Source organism: Nelumbo lutea, chromosome 2 (assembly GCF_056320005.1).
Source record: "Nelumbo lutea isolate HS-2025 chromosome 2, American lotus-T2T, whole genome shotgun sequence".
Lineage (NCBI taxonomy): Eukaryota > Viridiplantae > Streptophyta > Magnoliopsida > Proteales > Nelumbonaceae > Nelumbo > Nelumbo lutea.
In genome coordinates this window covers 114,394,658-114,418,690 of record NC_142685.1, presented here as the reverse complement: position 1 = coordinate 114,418,690, position 24,033 = coordinate 114,394,658, and the positions used below count along the sequence as shown (strand labels likewise).

Below are 24,033 nucleotides of genomic sequence, written 5' to 3'. Positions count from 1 at the left end.
GGAAAAAAGTTTTCCTAATTGGATTAATTAATTTGGGGGCTTCTTCCCTATAATCCAGTCAGTCATATTCCAACCTCGAGTTGCAGTTCTACTTCATCAGCAATACCCCATTCATCATTAAGTTCATATAGAACAGGTTTTTTTTTTTTTTTACATGAATCCAGGATGAGAAGAGGAATTTGAGAAATCGTTTTGAACCCCAAAACCAACCTGTCATTATCTGGAGTCCCTCATTAAGGGATTGTTTTTGTCAACATATACATCATTTTGATTTTTTTAAAACGAAAGCAATTGAAAAATCAGCTAAAAACAAAACCAGAAATGTTGATAAACACCCTCTAAATCTGATATGTGACCTCCATCTTATGCAATATTTTTCCACCTCTACAACCAATTGATGAAATTAAGTATGTGATGGTGCGCAATCAGGCCAGTCCTAGCTGTCAACGATCTTGCCTCTGACTGGAGCAACGAGGAGCCTAAAATAGAGAAGATGAGGGAACTTCGGGGGGAACCCTGTGAAATTGTTCCGAAGCTCAAGCTAGTATTCTCTCAAAGGCAAAATAAAACCAGATGGCGCAAAGTTCACATACGTTGTTTTTGGGGGGTAGGGAGCCTTTTATAACCACTTCGCGCACTCACTCCGAGGCTTCTGTCAAGTCGGGTATGATTACTTCTGTGCTCTGCCAGTTTGGGTGTCATCCCCTCTGCTGGGACAGAACCACCATTGCTCCTTGTCGGAGCTGTCTCTATAACTGGAGATGGCGGTAGCAGGTGGCCATTTGAAGTGCGGCTGTCAAGCGTCAGATCCCAAGTCAGTTAGGTGCGCCGCCCCTGGACACGAACTTCCTCGGTGTCAGGCATGGTACGGTTGTTCAGTTCGGCGTCCTGGAGGCGAATTGCTGGAGTGGTGAGCGAGGTGAAGTCTTGAGTTCGGATAGAGGTGTGTCCCGAACTGCCATGGGGCAGGCCAGTTCGGGTTATTTCCCTTTGTGTTTGGCTCGGGGCCTAAGGGAGAGTTCGGGCTCCTTGTAGGGAGTTCAGACAGCTGGTTCCTCCCTTTGGTGCTCGCACCTTGGGCACGCTATAGTGCCGAGCTGGTGCCCTTGCCACGTCTCGCGTAATTACGAGGTTGAGCGAAATCTTCCTTCATCAATTGCCCCCCACTCCTCGTGCTAAGGGTCTTGCCCTAGCACAGGGAGTTCGCAAGGTGGTAGGTGGATTTGTCCCGTACTTCGAATTTTGATAGCGCGAGGTGCGTTGTCAGGATTCTTTGGGTTTCTCGAGCGCCCAAAAGACGGGAAACGCACCGACCTGCCTACAAATGCTGACAGACGTGGCAGTGCGCGCTTACTTTAAATTTCAAAAAAGCGCGCCACTGGGAGACGTGACAGCGGGTCTTTTCGAATTTGAAAAAAAACGTGACATTGTCGTTTTTAATGCAAGGAGACGTGCATTGACGTTCTACCAGTTTCAGAAAGATGTGCGATGTCGTTCTGTCAGTTTTAGAAAGACATGCGCCGACGTTTTGTCAATTTCAGAAAGACGTGCGCCAATCATGTCTCGGTCTCAGGGGACGTGCGGTCAGCGCGACTACAGGCCATCAGATTGGCTTTGATCTGCACTGTTGGTTCTCGGTCACTGTGGGTATAAATAGTGGGGGACCCCAGTCTCTTTGTCTCTTTTGCGCTTTGTTTCTTGAGCTCGCATTCTAGTTTCAGCTCGCGTCCAGGCTTTTAGTTCGCCTTCAAGTTTATTGCTCATGTTCCAGTTTTCGTAGTCTGTTCAAACCTTTTTCCGGGTGAGTACTTTCCTGGAATCCCATCTTTTCTCCTCGATGTCTAGCTCGGATAGCTCAGACGGTTCTTCAAGTGGGTCTGATGCAGGTTCTACGAACCGAGTTGCATCCTCCGATGGCCTTAGCGAACCTGAGGTAGAACTTGAGGAAGAGTTTGAGCCCGTAGGCCGAGCCGCTTCGGGCAGTTTGGCGTCTACCTCTCATCGAAGTCGGATGTTAGATAGGTTTGGTCCCTTGACCATGATGCCTAAGGGGCTCCAATCCCTTATTACCTATTACAACTTGCTTGGGGAGTACGCCTACTTCATACCTTCGGGTAGCTTTCCTTGGGAACATGGTCCTGAAGAGATCGTGATCTTCCGGGAGCAGCTCGCTACGGGGCTGCGACTGCCTTTCCACCCCTTCTTGTTAAGGTATGAATCACTTCGGCGTTACTTTCGGCCAGCTTCACCCGAACTCCATTTGTAACTTGGTGGGGACAATCTCCCTATTTTGCGAACAGGGCTTCAGAAGTTTCTTGTTTTGCTTTGTTCTTTCATTTTTTCTGATGCCGAACTCTTTTTTTACAGGAGTGATGGACTCAAAAAGGACTTGCGGTGGGCACCTATTTCAAGGCATGAAGAGGAGGAAGCGAATCGCCAAGCGAACTCGTGCCGAGTTGCCCCAGGATGCAGAGCCTCAGGTACCAGACTACCCGTCAGAGGATCTGCCCAAGGAGCCCAAGGTGGCTCCTCAAATGCAAGAAGCGGTAGGGGCCCCTTATGCCGAGACTACTCACACGGGAGCTCCCACCTACTCTAGTGCTCCCGCTTAATTTGGGTCCACTTATACGCAAGCTGAGACCTCAGGCTCGGGAGCCCAAGGGGAATTCAGAAGCGTGCTGTCACCGAACTACGCTCTTCAAAAGAGTAGAGAGGCCACCTTCCCCGAGGAGATCACGACGTGGACCGATCTTCCTTTGAACCAGGTTGCCTGTCGTGCTGCCACTCATGCTATGGTGGTGAGCCAAATTTCTTGTCGGGCTTCTTTGCTTTTATCCTCTTGTTGCCGTTCTCTTAATCACTTGTTCTTTCCTTTTGGTAGGTGAACTCTTCTATTCATGCCTTGGCAGCCCAGGTGGAGAGGAGCTCGAGGTAGGCACGAGCTGCCGAAGAGGCTTTCTATGCTGCCGAGGCGACTTCCCGAGCTGCTGAGGTAGCTGCTCATGCTACTGAGGAGGCTGCTCGCGTTGCTATGGCCAAGCAGGCGAGGTCTCAGAGAGATGTTGAGGCCATGGGGGTTGTTGTGAAGCACATGGCGGACCTGAGGCTGGATCTGTAGCATCAGGTTGAATACCTCCAGGAGGACATTAGGGACAGCACGCAGATATTTTCTCAAGGCATTGAAGATGCCAAGAAGAAGGCCGTTGATGAGTACATCAAGGCGTCGTGCTTTGATGACCTGATGGTGGACTCGTACAGAAGGGGTTTTAAACTGAGCCGGTGGATGATCTGGAACACGTACCCCAAGCTCGATATCAGTGCCATATTTACTTCGTGCATAACTCAAGAGATGGCCAACGCTGCAGATGGTGAACCAGATTCCGAGGGCGAGGCAGGACCTTCGAGTATCGTTGAAGTGCCTTCTGATAATGAAAAAGTAGCTTCGGGCCTGTAAAATTTTTTTTTTCGAAATGTACACTCCCTTATATTGAAATGGAATGACTTTTCTTTTGGTTAAGTGTTGGTTGTTCTCTCCCAAGTTGACAGTATTTTCCGAACTGATCATATGCCCGATATGTTTCTTGCCCGGGTTACTGCACTCACACGACCTGTTTTGATGTGTAATACTTAACTCTCCGCTTCGCCTGAGCCTTTGGCCGACTTTTCTTTGCTTGCCTATTTTGAGGTTCCTTCGTTAGCTTGGCATCCTGGCCCTTGGGCTCTGGTAGCGATTTCGTCCACTTCGCTTGGCGGTCAATAGGTAGTATCGCCTTAAGTTGACGATGTTCCACACTCGGGGTACTTGTTTGCCCTCTAAGGTTTCGAGCTCGTATGCCCCCTCGAGCGCTCTCTTTACTCTGTAGGGCCCTTCCCAATTTGGTCCAAGTTTGCCCACGTCGGGTTTGGGTACCATGATCTTACAGAGAACCAGGTCACCGACTCGAAAGCTACGCTTCTTTACTCTAGCATTGTAGTACCGAGCTACTTTTTGCTGGTAGGCCGCTGTCCGGATGTGTGCGAGGTCTCTTACCTCATCCAATAGGTTGAAATTGGTATGTAACTCGTCTCCGTTTGTCTGATCGTCATATGCTTCTAGTCGTAGTGTAGGTATTTCGATTTCCGCTGGGATTATCGCTTTAGTGCCGTAGGTGAGGTTAAAGGGGATCTCTCCTGTGGCGGTTTTTTCTGTAGTTCGGTGACCCCATAGAACACTTGGTAGCTTGTCCGCCCACAACTCTTTAGCTCAGTCTAGTCGTGCTTTCAATCCGCGGAGGATGGCTCTGTTCATTACTTCTGTCTGACCGTTTGCCTGCGGGTGTGCAACCGATGTGAAGTTCTAACGAATTCCAATATTTTGGCACCATTTTTGGAACTTGATATCCTCGAACTGTTTGTCATTATCAGAGATCAGTACTCGAGGTAGCCCAAAGCGACATACTATGCTCTTCCAAAAGAAGTATGTTTCGGGCTATAACTGTTGCCAGAGGTTCAACTTCTATCCATTTTGTGAAGTAATCTATTGCCACCACTATGAACTTTCTCCCACCTATTGTTAGCGGGAATGGCCCCAGGAGGTCGATGCCTCATTGCGCAAAGGGCCATGGGATGGTGGATATTGGCGTGCTTCTAACACTTGTCACATTTTCTGACAAGCTCGATAGCTTCTGCCTTCATCGTTGGCCAGTAGTATCCTTGTCGAAGTGCCTTTTGGGCGAGGGGTCTGCCCCCCAGGTGTCTGCCGCATAGTCCTTCATGAGTGTCGCGGAGTACGAGCTCGGCTTCAGCAGGTCGCAAGCAACGCAGGTAGGGGAGCGTGTAGGACCGTCGGTACAACCGTTCGTCTATTAGGACGTATTTGGCTGTCTGGCGCTGCACCCTCTTGGCTGCATTGCGGTCCGCAGGGAGGGTTCCATCTAGCAAGAAGCTCGCGAGTGGATCGATCCAGCTCGACTCTGCTTCAAGAACGGGAGCGACCTCCTCTGCCCCACTGAGAATGCTAGGCCAAGGTAAGTCCTCTATGTACACGGTTCTCATGGTGTTGTGACTCGTGCTGGCTAACCGGGACAGGGCGTCGGCCTCAGTGTTCTCTGACCTCAGGATTTGCCTGATGAAGTGTAACTGGAAGTTGAGCAGAGCCTCCTTTACTTTTGCTGAGTATGCAATCATAGAGATCTCGCATGCTTCGTATTCGCTCGTAACCTGGTTGACCACAAGCTGAGAATCACCATAGATAACTATGTGCTTTGCTCTTACCTTTTGCACTAGGTTCAGCCCGGCTATCAGTGTTTCGTACTCCGCCTCGTTGTTGGATGCCGCGAACTCAAAGCATAGTGCGTATTCCAGTTTCATGCCATCTGGGCCGCGGAGGACTATTCCAGCCCCACTGCCCTGCTGGCCATCTACGTGAAGGATCCAGGGCTCCTCATCCTAGTTCGCGCTTGGCCTAACCAGGAGAGATGCCACACTAGCTGCTACTTCACGGGGTTCATACTCTATTGGCTTGGGAGCTCCAGGTGCACCCAAACTAAGGATCTCGGGCTCAACCGGCCCAGGGGTTTCGAGGTTGAATGTGCACTCGACGATAAAATCTGCTAAGGCTTGGGCCTTAATGGTAGTTCGTGGCTTGTACTAGAGGTCGTACTCGCTGAGCTCGATGGCCAACTTCGTCAGCCGACCGGAAACCTCGGACTTGAGTAAGACTTGCCTCAGAGGTTTGTCAGTCAAGACGATGACGATGTGAGCCTGAAAATATGGGCGGAGTTTCTAAGCTGCAATTACCAGTGCGTATGCTAGCTTTTCTATCTGCAGGTATCTCGTCTCTGCTCCCTGCAAAATTTTACTAACATAATAGACGGGCCGCTGGACCCAATCTACTTCTTTTATTAGTACCGAACTAACCATTTCGTCGCTCGTCGAGAGGTACAGTTCTAAGACCTCGCCCTCCTCGGACCTGGCTGAGGTTGGCACAGTGGCGAGGTAGTTTTTATCTTGTTGAACGCAAGCTGGCACTCTCGGGTCCATTCGAACCCTTTGTCGCCTTAAAGAAAAGCAGACAACGGTCTGCCGATTTGGACATGAAGCGGCTCAGAGCTGCTATGCAGCCGTTTAGCCTCTGAACATCTTTTACCTTTCGAGGTGGTCTCATATCTAGGATGGCCTTTATCTTATCCGGGTTGACCTCAATACCGCGCTGGTTGACAATGTACCCTAGGAACTTACCCGAGGTGACACCGAAGACACATTTGTTGGAGTTCAGTTTCATGCTAAATTGACGCAGAATTTGGAAGACAGAATCTAAGTCTTGTATTAATTCTTGTGATAACTGCATCTTGACGACCATGTCGTCTACATAACATTCTATTTCCGTGCCAATTAAGGGCTAAAACAGCTTATTTACAAGTCTTTGGAAGGTCGCCCCATCATTCTTCAGTCCGAAAGGGCATGACCTTGTAGTAGTACAGGCTGAACTTGATTATGAAGCTGGTTTTTTCCTCATCGAACTAGTCCATCCTGATTTGGTTATAGCCTGAGTAGGCATCCAAAAAGCTTAGCAACTCATGTCTCAAGGTTGCGTCCACTAGGCGGTCAATTCTGGGGAGACGAAAGCAGTCTTTTGGGCAAGCTCGATTCAGGTCGGTGTAGTCGACGCACATGCGCCACTTGCCATTTGCCTTTTTCACCAGCACTGCGTTGGCTACCTAGCTCAGGTAATGAACTTCCCTTATGAAGTCCGCTACGATGAGCTTTTCGACCTCCTCGTCGACCCCCCTCCAATGCTCCGGGGCTAAGTTGCATTTCTTCTGTCTAATGGGTTTGACTACAAGGTCAGTGTTAAGTTTGTGAGTTATAAGGTCAGGGTCAATACCGGGCATATCGGCCGCGGACCACGCAAAAATATCTAAATTTTGAAGTAAGAAACTCACCAGTTCGGTTCGTAGAGGCTCCTTGACGGAAGCACCGATCTGTAGCGTTCGAGTCAGATCTGTAGCCGAGGTCGGGATCGCGACCATTTCTTCTATGGGTGAAGCTCGTTCCTCGCCCTGCTCCGTAGGCCGCTCCAGTTCGAGGTCGTCGACTGCCTTGGTTTTTCCCTTCAGGGTGGCAACATAACACTTGCGGGACTCAAGCTGGTCGCCTCGCGCTACCCCCACACCGAAGTCTGTGGGAAACTTCATTGCCAAATAGTAGGTGGAGACCATTGTCTACAAAATATGCGTAATTAGCTGCCCTATTATAGCATTGTATGGGGAGGGGGTCGCGACCACCAGGAATTCGTGGTTGAGTCTGACCGCGCAAGGCCATGTGCCAACTTCCATAGGTACTATTATCTTCCCGAGGGGCCTGACTTCTTCTTCGCTGAAGCCCACGAGAGGAGTGTTTGCGGGTTTCAGCTCGCTTCTCTGCAACTGTAGCTGGTCAAATGCCGACTTAAAGAGGATGTCCACCGAACTACCTGAATCCACAAGTACGCGCCTGACTTCGAAGTCGTTGATCCTTAGTTTTATGACAAGCGCGTCATCGTGGGGGTAGTGGACACCTCGCGCATCATCTTCCATGAAGAAGATCGGTTCTTCTGTCTTCGGCCTCTTTGGAGGGTTCTGTTCTTCTCGGGCTGCCTCGCGAACTGACGTGTGTGTTGCTACCAAAGTACACCCTGCTACCACCGGACCTCCCACTATCACATGGATGGTTCCCCGAACTGGCCTTTCTTCTGGATTCAGGGGCATCCTTTCCGTACTCCCCTTGCCGACCTACTTTATTATTATTATCATTATGTTGTACAAAATTTCTCAAGTATCCACGACGGATGAGTCCCTCTATCTCGTCCTGTAGATTATTACATTGTTCGGTACTATGACCGTGATTTCTATGAAAACTACAGTACATATTTTTATTTCTCTCGTTTGGATTACTCTTTAGGCGAGGTGGCCACTTTACGTATGGGGCGTCCTTGATCATCATCAAGATCTCGGTCTGCCTTGTGTTTAACGGCGTGTAACCCATCTGAACTGCTAAGGGAGCTCGGGACGGCTGGCTTGGCTTCATCTCCCGGCCCTGGTTTCTTCTGTCGCCTGGGTTGGAGGGCTCACCTTCTCTTTTTCTTTTTTCGACCCCGCCTTCGGTTCTTTGGTTGATTTCTTCTTCTATTCTCATGAACTTGTTCGTGAGCTTGAGGAATTCGGCCACGGTCGCGGGTTGGCTGGCTACCATGTGCCATTTGAACTCCTTGTGCATTATTCCGCTCTTGACCGCCGCGAGCTGTATTGTGGGGTCTAATCGCGGTATCTGCAAGCATGCTTATTGAACCACTTGATGTAGCCCCGGATGGATTCTCCTTCCCTCTGGATTACTCCAAAGATGCTTTCCTCAGTTTTGGGGCACCGCTTGCTGGTAACGAAGTGTGGGGTGAAGACCTGCACGAACTGGGTCCAACTTCTTATTGACCCAGGGGCTAGGTTCCTGTACCAGGTGCGGGCCACCCCCTTGAAGGTGGTGGTGAAGGCCACGCACATGCATGATTCACTGGCCCTAGTGAGGTGCATTTGGGATTGGAAAGCATCGACTTGGTCGTTGGGGTCAAAAGACCCATCATACTTGTCCAAAGGTGGGAGCTTGAAGTCTCTGGGCATGGGGACTGCCAGGAGTTATGATGCGAGGGGGGAAGGAACTGAGAGAATTGGGGCAGCTTTTACCTCGTTCGAGCTCGTCTCTTCCTTACCTCTGAGCTCGGGCAGGACACAGGTGGTAGTTCGGCGACTTCGTCGGTGCCTTCGTTGTTGAGCGGGCCTGGTATTGGCGCTGCTGGCCTCTGTGTTGCCAAGCTCGATGGGCCCGGAATGTTGGTAGTCTGCTGCTAGGGCGCTAAACCGGTTCTCTGTGAGCGGGAACTCAGGCTTAGAGCATTGAGGTGCTGACTTTGCGGGCGAGGTTCCCGACCCGCCTGCGAACTGTGAGGCGGGGGTGATTTTCCTTTCCTTTCGGCCTGGGGATGAGGCCTGGCTATTAGGGAGGTTCTGGAGTTGGGAGGCTTCTCCTCGGTGAGGGCGTCCACCCTGAGGGGAGGCCTTAACCGGCTTCGGAACAGGGTGCCGAGGTGGAAGCAGTGACTGGTTCAAGGGTAGCTGAGGGAACTGCTGCTGATAATGGTGTTGAGAGAGGTGGTGTAGTACTTGGTGCTGCTGGAGTTGATGTTGCTGGAATTGTTGCATTTTGGATTGCATTGCCCGCATGCATTGCATTAGGTCATCCAACTGGTTCTGGCGGGTCACTAGTGAGACAACAGTTGGTTCAGCAAAAGTTGTTTCGATAGGGAGTAGATGAGGGATGTTCAGGGCAGGAAGGCTTAGGGGTGCCACTGCTTGTGACGCATTCAAGCTGGGGATCCCATCCACTGGAAGGGGGATGGTGAACTGTCCGATGCACACCACGGGGACTTGGAGTTGTTCCCCGGTGGTGTTCGTTTTTGTGCCACGTCCGGCATTGCTGAAAGAAGCCATGGGTGTTGGACTTTTTTGGAAGGAGAGGAGGTTATGAGAGTTTTAGAGGGAGGCTTTTAGAAGCGTTCCCACAGACAGCACCAATTGATGGTGTGCAATCCGGCCAGTCCTAGCTATCAACGACCTTGCCTCTTACTGGAGCATCGGGGAGCCTAAAACGAAGAAGATGAGGGAACTCCGAGGGGAACCCTGTGAGATTGCTCCGAATCTCAAGTTAGTATTCACTCAAAGGCAAGATAAAACCAGATGGCACAAAGTTCACATACGTTGTTCTTGCGGGGTAGGGAGCCTTTTATAACCAATTTGCGCACTCACTCTGAGGCTTCTGTCAAGTCGGGCATGATTACTTCTGTGCTCTGCCAGTTCGGGTGTCATCCCCTTTGCTGGGGCAAAACCGCCACTGCTCCTTGTCGGAGCCGTCTCTATAACTGTAGATGGCGGTGGCAGGTGACCGTTTGAAGTGCGACTGTCAAGCGTCAGATCCCAAGTCAGTCAGGTGTGTCGCCCCTGGACACGAACTTCCTCGGTGTCAGGCATGGTATGGTTGTTCAGTTTGGCGTCCTGGAGGTGAAATGCTAGAGTGGTGAGCGAGGTGAAGTCTTGAGTTCAGATAGAGGTGTCCCGAACTGCCATGGGGCAGGCCAGTTCGGGTAATTGCCATTTGTGTTTGGCTCAGGGCCTAAGGGGACCTTATCACCCAACCAATTGGTACCTTCCTTATTGCATCTCTACAATTATGCACGTTTGATCTCATCTCTTATTTGGAGGAGTCCAGGATTGGTCAGCCTCATACATGGTCCTTAGGGGTGGCAATTTTTCACCCATTGCGTTGAACCCACCCAACCCATTCAGTATCTAACCCACCCAACTCGCCCATTTACTTGGCGGATTGGAAATGGGTTGATCATCCATTGGGTCAATTTAAATGGGTTGGATTGGGTTGGGTTGTGGATAACCATTGGATCAACCACTACAAATATAAGTATTATTCTTTAGTCAATTTTTTAATTTTCTTCATTTGAATAAATTAATTTATAATTAATGCATTAATTTTCTATTAATTATTGACTAAAATTAGTTTTGTTTCGAATCAACACACGTTATCCAAATCGACATAAATCCAAATCAACTTGACCCAAGTCCAGACCAACTCAACTTGATCTAAATATAAACAAACCCGATCACATCGGTTCGATTCATTTGGGTCAACCATCCCAGTCCAAACCCAACTCGACCCATGACAGGCCGATCCAGGTCGACCCAAAACCATCACGCTTGCTTTGCCCGCTTTGGATCATCTGACCCGAATCCTAACAAGTCCGTTTTACTTCTCTTAACCTACTTTAGGCTTGTCAGTTCGATCCCAAAGCCGTGCATTTGGGCTCAGATTGAGATTTTGTTAAAATTTAAATGGGTTAGATTCAAAAGTTCGGCCCAATGCAATGTAAAATCTTTAAATCGGAATTCATGACTTACATGAACCATGTTGAATTGCTAACTTTTAAAACGGGATTGTCATCCACTTGCTTGGCTACCCACAAATCACAATTGCTCGTTAACAACCAAAGGCTTGGCCCAATCAGCATTGGCCTTCCATTTTGGTTTTTCTATTGTGGGTGACAGATATTTTCCATCCTTGTAAATTTGCTTTAAACTTAATATTGTTGGCTTTCATAGCTCAGTTGGTTAGAGCAACCGTTTAGTAAGCGGGAGGTCTTGAGTTCAAATCTCAATGAAACCATTTGAAACAAGTACATAGATTTGCCAAAAAGGCGGGATTCAATCCCAAGTCCGGGACCGGTCAGCCTCATATACGGTCCCTAGGGGTGGAAATTTTTCACCCATTCCGTTGAACCCCACCCAACCTGTCAATTTACTTGGCGGGTTGGAAATGGGTTGATCATCCGTTGGGTCAATTTAAATGGATGGGATTGGGTTGGGTTGTGGATAACCATTGGATCACAACCACTACAAATATAAGTATTATTCTTTAGCCATTTTTCTATTTTTTTATTTAAATAAAATAATTTATAATTAATGTATTAATTTTCTATTAATTATTGACTAAAATTATTTTTGTTTCAAATCAACACACGTCACCCAAATCGACATAAATTCAAATCATCTTGACCCGAGTCCAGACCAGCTCAACTTCATCTAAATACAAACAAACCCGATCACCTCAGTTCGGTTCGTTTGGGTCAACCATCCCAGTCCAAAACCAACTCGACCCATGACAAGCCGATCCAGGTCGACCCAAAACCATCACGCTTGCTTTGCTCGCTTTGGATCATCCGACCCGAATCCGAACAAGTTTGTTTTACTTCTCTTGACCTACTTTAGGCTTATCGGTTTGATCCCAAACCCGTGCACAAACCTGATATGGGTCGATCCAAGTCAATCCTCCATTCATTGAACCAGTCCGATTTGGTCCAACTGGGCTGATCCAGATCTAAACGGTTCAACCACCCTTGATGTGATTAACTTGAAGGCAATCCAAATAGATAGTTCAAGTTGGTCTAACCGGTTTAAACCTAAGTGGTTCAGTCAAACCTAAAACCCGAACATAGTCAAATGATTTCGCCTCTTGTGTAAAAATAACATGCATGTAATGTGATTTGTATCTTCACCACTTGTGTAAATAGCAAATACTATTACCACCAAAGCTATGACAAATTCATTTGTTAAGAAATAGTTAGTTTTTTGTTTTAAGTTCATAAATCTAAGATTAATGGGTTTGGGCGGATTGGATTGGGTTAAAGCAGGTTTGGGTTGAACCCAACCCATTTAATTTTATATAACTTGGTCATTAATGGGTTGGCAGATTAGATGGATTAGATTGAAGCTCAACCGAAACCAAACTCAACCCAACCCGCCCAATTGCCACCGCTAACAGTCCCAACGGTCATTGCATCCAATGTGCATCAGGAATATGTAAAATGGCTATTAGAAATGACTAGATCTGAATTCTATTTAGAGGAAGATCAAATTAGTTAAATGATATATTTATAATAAGTTGTGTGACCAATGATAATGCCCCACGCCAGTCATTAAATGCATGCGGATCACACTTAGTCTCTCCCATAGCATGGCTAGCAATGGGTCCATGTCGTTGGTTCCACAGCCCGTATGGCAAGTGACCGTCTCAACTGCTAGGTCATTGGCTACGCATTGATAGATCTTGTAATTTCATTTCTCACACGTCTCTTCTCATTGTAACAATAAATACACTAACTACTTAAAAAACAAATATATGAATTACACTTCAACCGCCTTTGCGTTTCAGCATCGACCGGTATGATTTAGAGCGTATTTGGTACCGTGGGCGTTTCCTCAAAAAACGGTGTCATGTCTGTGCCAACCGGGAATAAATATTTATTTGCACTTGAGCCATTGTTTGGTTCAGGTGTTTATTAAAAAAAAAAAACACCATAAAACGTAAATGCCACAAGTTTGGGGAAAAGTGCCTCGATTTATGTGCATATAGCCATTTGGAGAAGCTTCAAATTCTCGCTTCCCCTAACGGTCTGGCATTTCACGAAACGCCAATCTTACCTGGCGCTGAAGTGTTAGCTGAATCGGAGTCGGGCCACCCAAAATGGAAGAAAAAAAGTTAAACCCCAACAGAAAAAGACTTTTAGCACCGAGGCAACCATTTGCATACAGTAATAGGAGTCGTCGTCGTTTTCTCTACTGGAGGCATAAGCCCGTCCGTTCATTAAATAACTCTCCATTTTTTTGCAGGTATAACCTTCGATCGATTGCCGTTTGACGCCAGTAAGCCAGTCCGACCACTTAGTTCTTACTTTTCTCTAATAGATTTTTTTTTTTTTCCTCTTTCCGCCAATAAGCCTCAAGTATGGGTTTTTATTAGGGTTGTTGTGGCCATGTTGTGAGGCTGACACAGAGAGAGGGAGCTTCATGTGCATTAGGAGCAATATATGGTTTGGTGAGGAAGGCAAACTACAATCAAACTTGGCCTTAGTTGTTCCTGTACACCATGTATAAAGCTATGGCCAAACTGAACAGAGGGGTCTTAAAGGGATGGCAGTTGGTGGACTCCGGATCGCCAGTTCCGGTGCTTCGTGGTGTCAAGCCTATGCCGAAGAGGCTCTTGAAGCCGAGCATCGAAAGAGGAGATAAGAGAGATAAGAGGCCTTACAGCCCCAGAACGAGCAATCTTGAGGTGGTTTTCCTACTTGTTCTTGGCGAGGAGTCTAAGCTCCATGGCTGCCTAATGCGAGAGAGCAAAGAACGAAGGGGAACTGTTCATCGTCTCCTACCTCTGTATTCATCTAAGTACACTAAATTTAAAGCTTCAGTGATATTTTTCAAAACAATTACAGAGGCAGAGGAAGAGGAAGACGATGAACAGTATGATTGCCCTTCCTTAATATTTTTCAAAAAGTTGACCTTATCTAGTAAAAACCCAAATATATACCACCAAGTTATGAAAAATCAAAGTCATGTCAATTCCCATCTCCTCTACACTCTACACCATCATCTCATTGTCAAATGTCAATGACTACCTTGGCATATATTTTTGGTACAATGAAAATGAAATTGAGACCCACCCATGTCCAACAAAGTGGCCAATAATCCTGCATTAAGCATTAGGTATATGATTTATGATAGAATAGGTATCATATTTTACTTTATTTTGTTAAAATCAATTTGCCCAATTTCTTTCTTCCAAGTCCACATCTGCTCTCCCCTCACAGGGACCTCACCAACGGTGGCAATTGGGCGGTTAGGTTGGGTTTGGTTTGGGTTGAGCTTCAACTCAGTTCATCTGACCCACCAACCCATTAATGACCCAGTTATATAAAATTAAATGGGTTGGGTTCAACCAAACCCGCTTTAATCCAATCCAACTTGCCCAAATCCATTTATTTTATATTTATAGACTTAAAAAACAACTCTCTTAACAAATGAATTGGTCATAGCTTGCTAGTAATTGTAGTTTCTATTTACACAAGTGGTGAAAGTTCAAATCACATTACATGCATTTTATTTTTACACAAAGCCATTTGACTATGTTCAGATCTCGAGTTTGACCAAACCACTTAGGTTCAAAACGGTCAAACCAACTTGAACTATCTAATTGGGTTATCTTTGAGCTAATCACATCAAGGATAGTTGAACCATTTAGACCTGAATCAGTCTTGTCAGACCAAACTGGACTGGTTTAGTCAATGGTGGATTGACTTGGACCAAACCATATCAGGTTTGTGCACAGGTTTGGGACCGAACCGACCGACACAAAGCGGATCAACGTAAGTAAATCGAGTCGATCAGGGTTCGGATTCAAAATGTGTGGATATTGGTTAACCGAACGGTCCAGACCATCCGCCCAGACCGCATTGAACTGGTCCGAACTCGGGTCAAATTGATTTGGATTTATGTTGAGTGAAGTGTGTTGATTCAAGACAAAACTAAATTTAGTCAATAATTAATAGAAAATTAATGCATTAATTATAAGTTATTTAAATAGGCGAGTTAGATACTGGATGAGTTGGATGGATTCAACGAATTGTGTGAAAAATTGCCACCCCTACTCGCAACCCCATCCCACCATGTATTGAGAACATCTCTCATCCTTTGTTATTAATGGGGAGAAATTCCCAATAGACGGTGGGATGGGGCTGTGAGGTCCGTGTGATTATCATCCTCTATTGCCCTTCCCTATGGTTGCTTCACCAATTTGAACTTGTCATCCTCTATTTTGGTATAACATCAAAGTTAGATTGCCTGTTTTATAATATTCCTTCCCAACAAAAAGAGGCATTTAATATCTTGATTAAGAAAGGTAAGTTCCTTTTAGGTGCATGTATACCAATTAATTCACCCAATTAAATGACCTGGTGGTTGTGGTTGTGAGGAGATTGTCAAGTTGATACCATCATCTCCACACCTTTGAAATGAACTTTGATCTTCTTTTGTTATCCATAGAAAAGATGGTACTACCACTTTTGATTCCCAACCTAAAGTACTTTTATTCCTCCTTTATATAGTATTATAAAGTGGGGTTGATATTGAACCGAGATCTAATAGAATAATTCGCGCTCGAATTCAATTCTAATCGAGTTCAAATCTTGATGTAATATCAATTAGTTATTTGAATTTGAGCTTGACCAATAAAAAGTTTGGCTTGAAAGCTTGTGAGCTTGGCTTGATTAATATATATTATAGAATATAAAAATATAGTTTATAATATATATTATAAATTATATTTTATATATAATATAAGAATATATATACTATGTATTCTAAAAATATATCATATATATTTATAAAATACAAAAATATATTCATTTTCATATTTTCAAGCCAAATTCAAACTCATCGAATATTTAATTGAACCAAACTTGAACCAAAAAATAAAATTCGAATTGAACTTGAATTTGAGTTCGAGTCTAATAGTATCTTAATTGAACTGACCCAAGACATGCAGAAATTTGGCTCAACTCGGCTCAATTGCACCCCTATGACAAAAGAAATATAATAGAGTTGTCAATAACCTTCAAATAATAAATGGTGTATGTTAAAATATCCAAGTTAATTAGAAAATATATATGCTTTGAGATGGTTCCTACTTCACTCACATATGGTTTCAATTTTAGCGGTTTAGCTATATCGAAGCAAACATAAAGCACCATCAAGGCATCAACGTGCTAAAATCCAGTGGATACTATAGCTCAGTTTGGAATGAGTACAAATACAAATATGTAGAGTACAAAACCTTGTATTTTATATTATTTTGTATGTATTTATATTTGTATTCTTTCCAAACTGAGCCTACAACAAAAGATTTAACCTTCAAAGCAAACATGTCTTCAACTTGAGGCAAACCAACTGAGGCTTGGATTGTTTCAGCATTGACATGGAATCAAATCCCAGAACAAACATTTTGGGGAAAAGGGATCAGGGGGAAGTTATTAATGGTGCATAGCACCAAATACCAAAAAAAAATACTTTTAGCTTTTACTTTTTTTTTTATCGATTTAGGTTCAGAGGGACCAGTTTAACTCCCGACCACCCTTTGGACCCTGACCTGATACAACCCCTATAGGGGTGTATTGGGAAGGGCCCGATACGTTACAATTTTTTTAACCTTGCTTGAAGCAACATTGTAGAAGCACTACTTTCCACCCTTTTTTCTTGGATTGACAAAAGAAATTATATATCCACCGTTAATCCATCATTTTATAGTTAATCCCTTGTGGTTTCTGGACGGAGGTCCTTAAATCTGGTCTCTTATAGATTGATCCAAGTGTAAATTTAGCTTAAATAACTTTTCACTACTAAAGCCCTTATTTGTATATATGACCTAATTTTTAAGTTGGGTAATGAATTTGAAATTTGAGACCAAATCCTTGGGGTTGCAAAAGACCTTTTTGACTTACTGCACTAGCATTCTAAGCAAGTGCTGCACTAACATCTCTTACATGTATAACAGTGCATTGCATAAGTTAGATCATCTAAATAACAAACTCTATTGATGGCGAGAGGTGGCACACGTAAGGCCAGTTCGCTTTTTGGGAAGTTCCTCGGGTAAATGTATTTATCTGGGTATATGTTTCCTAAAAAAATATCTATTCAGGTAAATATATTTATCCATTTTTTTTTATTTTAGATAAGACAATGACCATTTTAATTATAAAAGCCCATTTCATCTAAGTATTGATAATTTTTTGGCTTTTCCCACCTGGAAGATGGATATTACTTAGCTGGGTAAGTAGTAACCAGAAAAAATAAATAAATTTTCCATTGACTACCCCAATTAAACAGCGTTGAATACTTGAATTCTCCCAATGGCAAACCCACCTGTGCGTGTTCCCACACCAACCAAACCACAGCAGAGGTGCCTTGAGTTCACTTTGTCTCATAAACCTGTATGAGTGTTCCGTCATACTAACCAATATGATAAATCCCATGTCAAAGAGTGGTCCATGCCCAATTAAGAAGGAAATTCAACTCTGAACCACAAATAGAATACCCATCAGTAAGAATGAACTTAGATGGGCACTCTGTTCTTTTTTTCAATAATTAAGGACAAAACATAGATTAGAAATAAAAGACTAAAGAAACAAGCCTATGCAAAGCCCAAAGCCCGACCCCAAGAGTCCATATTCCATAAGAATAATGAAACTAAGGTCCCACATGAGTCCTCAATGATGTTAATATATCTTAAATCCTTTGTTTGCGAGACAATCCTCAGCTTGGTTTCCTATACACCACCTCAAATCTTGCTTCCTCGGTTATAGCTTGCTAATCTTGAGTAAGCTGCTGCATCTCCATGGAGGGATCTTCCCGACAAGGCACTCTGCTTTCTGGTTTACGGTCTTCCTTCTCAATCTGATGTGGACCATTCTTTGATGAGGGATCATCTCATTGGTCTGTATGAAGAAATACTTGTAATAGGTGAAAAAGCTAAAGTGAACTTGATTTTTATATATAATAGTATTTTAATAACATTAAATATTTATAAATCATTTGTCCAAATATTTTAAACTTTAAATTCAATCAAAGAATTACAATGAAAAAAATTCAAAATTTAAATTGTTTTTCATCTTTTTAGCTTTTACCCATTTATTTTTACTTGCATACGTGCACCACACACCCTCACACACACTATTCAAGAAGCTAAAGGAGCTCTTTTTGGCTTTTTTTTTAGGCTGTGTTTGGTTGCATATATCAGGAAGGAAAATAAATGATCAACGATTTCTTTGGAATGATATTAAACAGGAAAATGACATTAGGTTTCATCTCGTCTCCTTTTTCTTTTTTGGGGGGTGTGTGTGTGCGTGTGGGTGGGTGGGGGGCCTTTGCCTCTATTATTTGTTTCAAGCTAAGATGGATGGAAGATTGTTCAGGCTAAAATATTTTATCTATATATTTCCCCACTTGTTCAATGAAAATTTTATTTTCCTTTCATTTACATAAAAACCAATTACAACTTACAAGTGGTGTAAAACAAAGTTTGGCTACAAAGCAACAGAAGATAAAATTTTCCAAAATTTTTAGGGAAAAGCAGATAAAAGACTTTTTGGGAAATATCAACATTTTCGCATGCGACAAAACACCAAACAATAAAATTTTCTATGCAAATAGCTCATTTTCCCTTCATTTGCAAGCAACCAAATGGAGCTTTAGCTCATTTCCTTCGTAAAATTCTATTGCCTAGAGGCCTTGACAATTATGCTGCTTTCTCATACTGATCTCAGATTCAAGCATTTCCTCCACTTCCAATCTTTTACTTTATTTTTCAACAATACTACTATTACTTTGTCGTAGCTCATTTGCCTGATTTCCACCCATATCACTGGAATTTGAGGGGATGCCGTGATAGTAACTGAGCCTTCAATCTATTCAGCATTATCCCTGACTTTGAAAATTTTAATAATGTCCTCCAGGCTCCAGCACCCTCAAAAAGATCTTTAGAGATAATACACTGCCTATCTGATTTTGCCAAAAAAAAAAAACACTCTGATTCTTATTAACCTTACTTTCCTGCTTCCTTGTCTCTCTACCATAAACAATTGGTTGATTCCACCAATTCCACTCCTCCATTGCTCGTTTTGGTTCAATAAAAATCTGCATCCACAAAACCTTTAACCCACACTACCCTTTCTCTAGTTAGAAACACAGTCCCATTTCCAGTAACTTCCTCCATTATGAATGATTTAGCTTCTAATGAAAACTAAATTTTCTCTCCACCCTGATGTCAGAGAGAACTTCATGCCATCATCCACCTATGCAATTCCAGTTTCTTCTGGATGGCTTCCCCATCTTCTCTTGCAAAAAATCAGTAGTTTCTCCACAGAGTTTTATGTGGTTGGTTTCTTGTTGTCCTCTGTACATCCTTGTAAATTGTAATTTATCATAAATTTTGACAACAAAAATAACTGCTGTATTCCAAATGCAAGTGCAACATGATACATTGAAGCCTCCTAACCTCCTTTATTTTGATTTGAAGCTTCGGCTCATTGCTGCTTGATGGATAGATAAATACAAGCTGGCAACTTCTTTTTTATCTTAATTCAAGCATTGAGCTTGTTTACTAGCTAAACCTGTGAACTCTTAAACATAAATATATAGATTGAGTGCAGAGTTGTGATTAAGGCTTCTCAAGTTGAGTTGACTATCTAGATTTAGTGCAGGATTCAATTTATCCTATTTGTCATAACAGTCTTTGAATTGTTTTTCTCAAATGTTTGTCTATCATGCATAATTGAGATGTAGATGGCATACATGTCATTCCATGTTTCTGTTAATTCAAGGCATGGTAAAGATTCTACTCAATTGCTTACATTCATAACCTTCTACTGCATAGAGATAACAAAATATTCATTTAAGCATTGACATTTTGAGCTGATGGCATTGAATGGTAATTTATTACATTTAACTTAATAGGCATTGCTAGATAATTTTTTAAATAAAGGGTATCATAACAAAATCCTATGACAAAAGAAAATCTGTAAGTGAATACTTAAGGATTATTCAATCTTCAAATGCATCAAAACTATTATTTAAGATATGTTCCTGCCTCCTTGTGTGCTAGTTGTATCTAACCATTCGTAATCTTCTGTTTCTCTTTTTCTTTCATAGTCTGATTTATAGCCATTAGCTGCATCTGAAGTTTGAAAAGTGAACCTTTTTCATGTTTTATATATTCACAATTGGAATTTCATTCAAGGAATAACCATTGGGAAATTCTAGATTATAGTGGAGGCAACACTAATTGTTGTTCTTTCATTATATTTCTAAATAGAAACTGATACCTAGAAAAATATATATGAAATAATTAGAGGTAAAGAGTCAAATAAAAAGTTCAGCTCTGTTAAAAAATTGAAATATAAAACTTCCATTTTATAAGAAAGAAAATAAAAAAACATATCTTACCTTGAATCTGTTCATGGAACCCTGTTTTGCTATTAAACCTTATGGCTGCCATCCATTTAATGCCAAACAGCCAATATGATAGAAATGCCAAAGAGTAGCAGAAGAGCACCATCTCCCCCAGGTAGGATGTTAGCAACCTCAGAAGTCGATGGTCTGTAATAATGAAAATGTACAACAATGTTATACTTTACCTTGTAATCAACAAAGCAAGATTCTACAAGTGAAAATCACCAATTTGCAAAGAAGAAGGGATCTACTGCCTTGGGGATCTTATTAGACCAAAAGTGAACATAATTGGATAATTTTAATTGTCCAATATATTCCATTTTTTAGGGGTCATACTAGACCAAAAGTGAGCATAATTGGATAGTTTTAACCATCCAACCTATTCCATGCTTTGGGGGTTCCATAAAATATCCATTTGTGTCTTGGAACTATATGGTACCTATTTATCCAGAAATTATGAGACTTTAAATGAATAACTGCAAAGTTTTCAAGAAATTTATCTCTTATGAAGGTTAACATGCATAACAGTTAAAATGGCATTGTAATTGTCAAGGAACCATGGGTACTGGAGCCAAATACATGATTTTGATCAAGTTAATCGACTTCCTTTCCATACTTACAATCAGAAACACTTTATCAAATAAAAAAGGATGGCAAAATACTAAAGCCTGGAGGGGAAGAGAGGTTGCAAGAGAAATGAGGTCAAAGCATGGGAAAAGATATATAAGTGCAAAATATACAATACAATACCAGTAACGACAAACCCCATATCATCTTCCTCCAAACACCCTTCCTATCACGCATATCAACCGCAAAATTAGCAACCCTCATAGCCCACCTGAATGAGAGTTTTATCCTAACTGCTAAAGGCTTCTCCTCTCTGAACTTTTAGGTCTAGGAGAGAACCAGAAATCCCTCTAAAAATAGTCTGAAAATCTCCTTCAATGATGGATCAATAAAGCCAATAGAAAAGGAATATCAAAGGCCTTGGAGGAGCAAGAGACCTAATTTTAAGTAATTCTTGCACAAGACCTCTTTCTGAATATGTCAAAAAAGGAGAGTTGTATTTTCAGTAAACAGATCAACCCTGGAACCAAGCATCCAAGCATGGTTTAACTGCAGGGAAGGGCATTTTGAGGTTGTGTTGGGTTAATATAAGCTTAACAACCTTAGTTTACTGATATATTTCTTTCTTTTTCTTTCTCATTTTTAGATTTTTGCTTTCTCTGTCTTTTTCTCTCCTTTTTAACATCAAAAATTGATCATGCCTACTAGCATTTACTGCAGAAGTTTGATTCTTCCGAATACCTGTTTTTCTTCCTGGATCGATAAATCCAAGTCATCACTGGAGGTAGGATACCAAACAGAAAGCAATTTGCATAAATGCCAGCAAAGTCAAGAGCTTTAGAGAAAGCTGTATTGAAGAAAGAAGCTAGGAAGACTGGAATGCCAAGTACAAACAGCATTACAAAGAATTTAGCTGAACTGAAGCCTTCACCCGTCAAGGATTGTCTAGATTTTGAACCAGAAATGCATCTTGATCCAATAAAGGAAACCTGCCCTGGAGTCCCAAGGTTGCACCCTCTTGAATAGACAGCAAAACCAACTTTTCCCATTCCACCATCATTAGAAGCCTCTGAAGCACACTTAAGTTGTATAGATTCAGTTCTCCCCTTAATCAACTCCAATGTATCCAAAAGCTGTTTGGGGAAGCTAACTGTGTACCCTATCAAACTTGTTGCCAACGCAGAGAATGCAAAACCTTGAACTGCAGGAAGAGCTGAGGGATTTACAGAGAGCAAGAGTGAAATAGGATCTTGAGAGTAATCAGCTTTAGTACCTACAAGGCCCAAAACAACCAAATTCCATGATAGTACCATGATCAGGGGAACTGCTCCACCTAATAGTATTGCCTTGCGAGCATCCATCATTTTCTTAATAATCTTACATATAAATGGGGTTATTACATGGAACCCCAACGTAAGTACAGTAATAGGTATGGCAGGCAGGATTGCAGATGGAACCCATGAAGCATAAGCAAAAGAACTCACAAGGCTGGATCTTCCTAGTGATAAACCAGTAAAAACAAGTATAGATATGGACAAAAGCATAATGAAGCACAAGAATCTGTTGGCTGCATCAATGGCCTTAAATGGGAAAAATCCAACTACACTTGCAACAATACAAGGAAGGAAGGCATGAGTAATCACAGGATTCATCCAAGGAAACCACTGAATAATGAGGGAGCCAATGCCGGAGACACAGGCAACCAAGAGAGAAAAGCTCAGGCAGGCATAGACTACAGCAACAAACGTGCCAAGATTATTTCCCAGTGTTTTAGTTGCAAGGCTAGTGAAGCTTACCTCTCCAACCACATCTTCTTCCATTATTCCAAAGCTTAGCTCCGCAACTAAGAGGATTGACGAAACAACATAAACCCATGACAGGAGTATGGTAATGGTTGATGGAAGTGGACCTGATCTTATGGTTGCAGAGGGCAGACCCAGCATTCCAGGTCCAACGGCAGTTCCTATAATCAGACTGACTGCACCCCAGAAAGTCCTATCTTGGATTTCTTCTTTTACTTGTTGAGGTTTGAATAATTTAGTAGAATCGTTTTCTGAAGTAATGGGGAATGGGCTACTATTTGGGGTTTTACACCTCGTGAGGATTAAGGGGTGGGTGGAAGAGGTTCGGGTGAAGATGGATAAGGGAGTTTTGGTGATAGGACTGGGGTCAGTCGGAGAGTGAGAGACGAATAGCCTGCGATGTGGGTAGAAGTGACCTTTAGTGATTAGACGACAGGCGATTGGGTTCAGGTAGGATTGCTGGAAAAGAAGCATGTTGAAGAAGGGAAGTATCTTTTTACCCAAAAAAAATCTAGGTCACTGGGACTGCGCAGATGGGCAATGTGCCAACGGCAGAAGAGAAATCTTGGTATTTTGGACTATTTGATAGTAAAGTAAAATGAATGTGAAGATTACAAGAATCCCATGAAACAGTTAGAATGAATCCGATGGGTGGAATTACAAAATTCTGACTTAGACCGATAAATCATTCTTCCTAAAATAAATTGGCATTTCACAGTTGACAGTGACATGCCTGATGCGAGGCCGGTCATGAGGACTGAGGAGAAAGAACAATTTAACAATCACTTTTGTGCCGACTAACCAAGGTTCATGGTCAGGTCCGGTCTGCTTTCGGGAAAACCACGTATTAAATCTGAAAATTATAAGATGAAAAATTCTCTTAGGCTGTGTTTGTTTTCACTGTATATGACATTGGTGTAAAATTCTACCCCCCGTCTATATTTTTACGCATTTGTTTTTGGCAGTGTTTCTGAACTGCCGTTGACATGGACTGTTGGATTATTTTGGCCCAAAACCGTTCAGTCAATCGGTTCCGTTTAACTTCAAACCTGGTCAATGGCTAAAAACCATTGAATAGGTCAATGAATCATTGACTCATGTGGTTGAATCGTCAATCAGTTTGACCTATTCAACGATTTTAGGGTGTTTTTATTTTAATTATTGTTTTTTAATTTTTTTGTTAGAATGGGCCATCTATTGGAACTGGATGGTTAAACCATCAACCCAGAAACCGATGGCTAGAATGGTTTTGGTTC

The 24,033-nt window shown here is 42.9% G+C and overlaps 1 protein-coding gene and 1 non-coding gene across 5 annotated transcripts; one reads left to right on the top strand and one right to left on the bottom strand.

Moving 5' to 3' along the window:
• The first annotated feature begins 11,163 nt into the window (after positions 1 to 11,163).
• TRNAT-AGU (transfer RNA threonine (anticodon AGU)) lies at positions 11,164 to 11,238 on the top strand. The gene has a single exon. It is a non-coding gene; the product is annotated as a tRNA-Thr (tRNA).
• Positions 11,239 to 15,834: 4,596 nt separating this feature from the next.
• Positions 15,835 to 23,561, bottom strand: LOC148872973 (Tryptophan/tyrosine permease). Of its 4 annotated transcripts, none has more exons than XM_088967650.1 (4): positions 22,772 to 23,330; positions 21,717 to 22,248; positions 20,403 to 20,555; positions 15,835 to 15,982 (listed from the first exon to the last, which is right to left on the bottom strand). In XM_088967650.1, the coding sequence occupies exons 1-3, from the start codon at positions 22,848 to 22,850 to the stop codon at positions 20,459 to 20,461; spliced, it is 708 nt and encodes a 235-aa protein (XP_088823776.1). In that variant the 5' UTR covers positions 22,851 to 23,330; the 3' UTR covers positions 15,835 to 15,982; positions 20,403 to 20,458. The 4 variants fall into 4 exon arrangements, with proteins under 4 accessions (XP_088823776.1, XP_088823773.1, XP_088823775.1 ...); XM_088967649.1 differs by lacking the exon at positions 15,835 to 15,982 and adding an exon at positions 17,478 to 17,896 and having other exon boundaries at positions 22,772 to 23,561; XM_088967647.1 differs by having other exon boundaries at positions 21,717 to 23,402.
• Between the last annotated feature and the right edge of the window lie 472 nt (positions 23,562 to 24,033).

What these genes read in the sequence shown, in the direction of transcription:
- LOC148872973 (XM_088967648.1), bottom strand. Translation starts at nt 23,251, where the DNA reads ATGCTTCTTTTCCAGCAATCCTACCTGAACCCAATCGCCTGTCGTCTA. An exon ending in CGATCCAGGAAGAAAAACAG is followed by an intron (nt 20,556 to 21,716) that starts GTATTCGGAAGA and finishes TCATTATTACAG; the next exon opens with ACCATCGACTTCTGAGGTTG.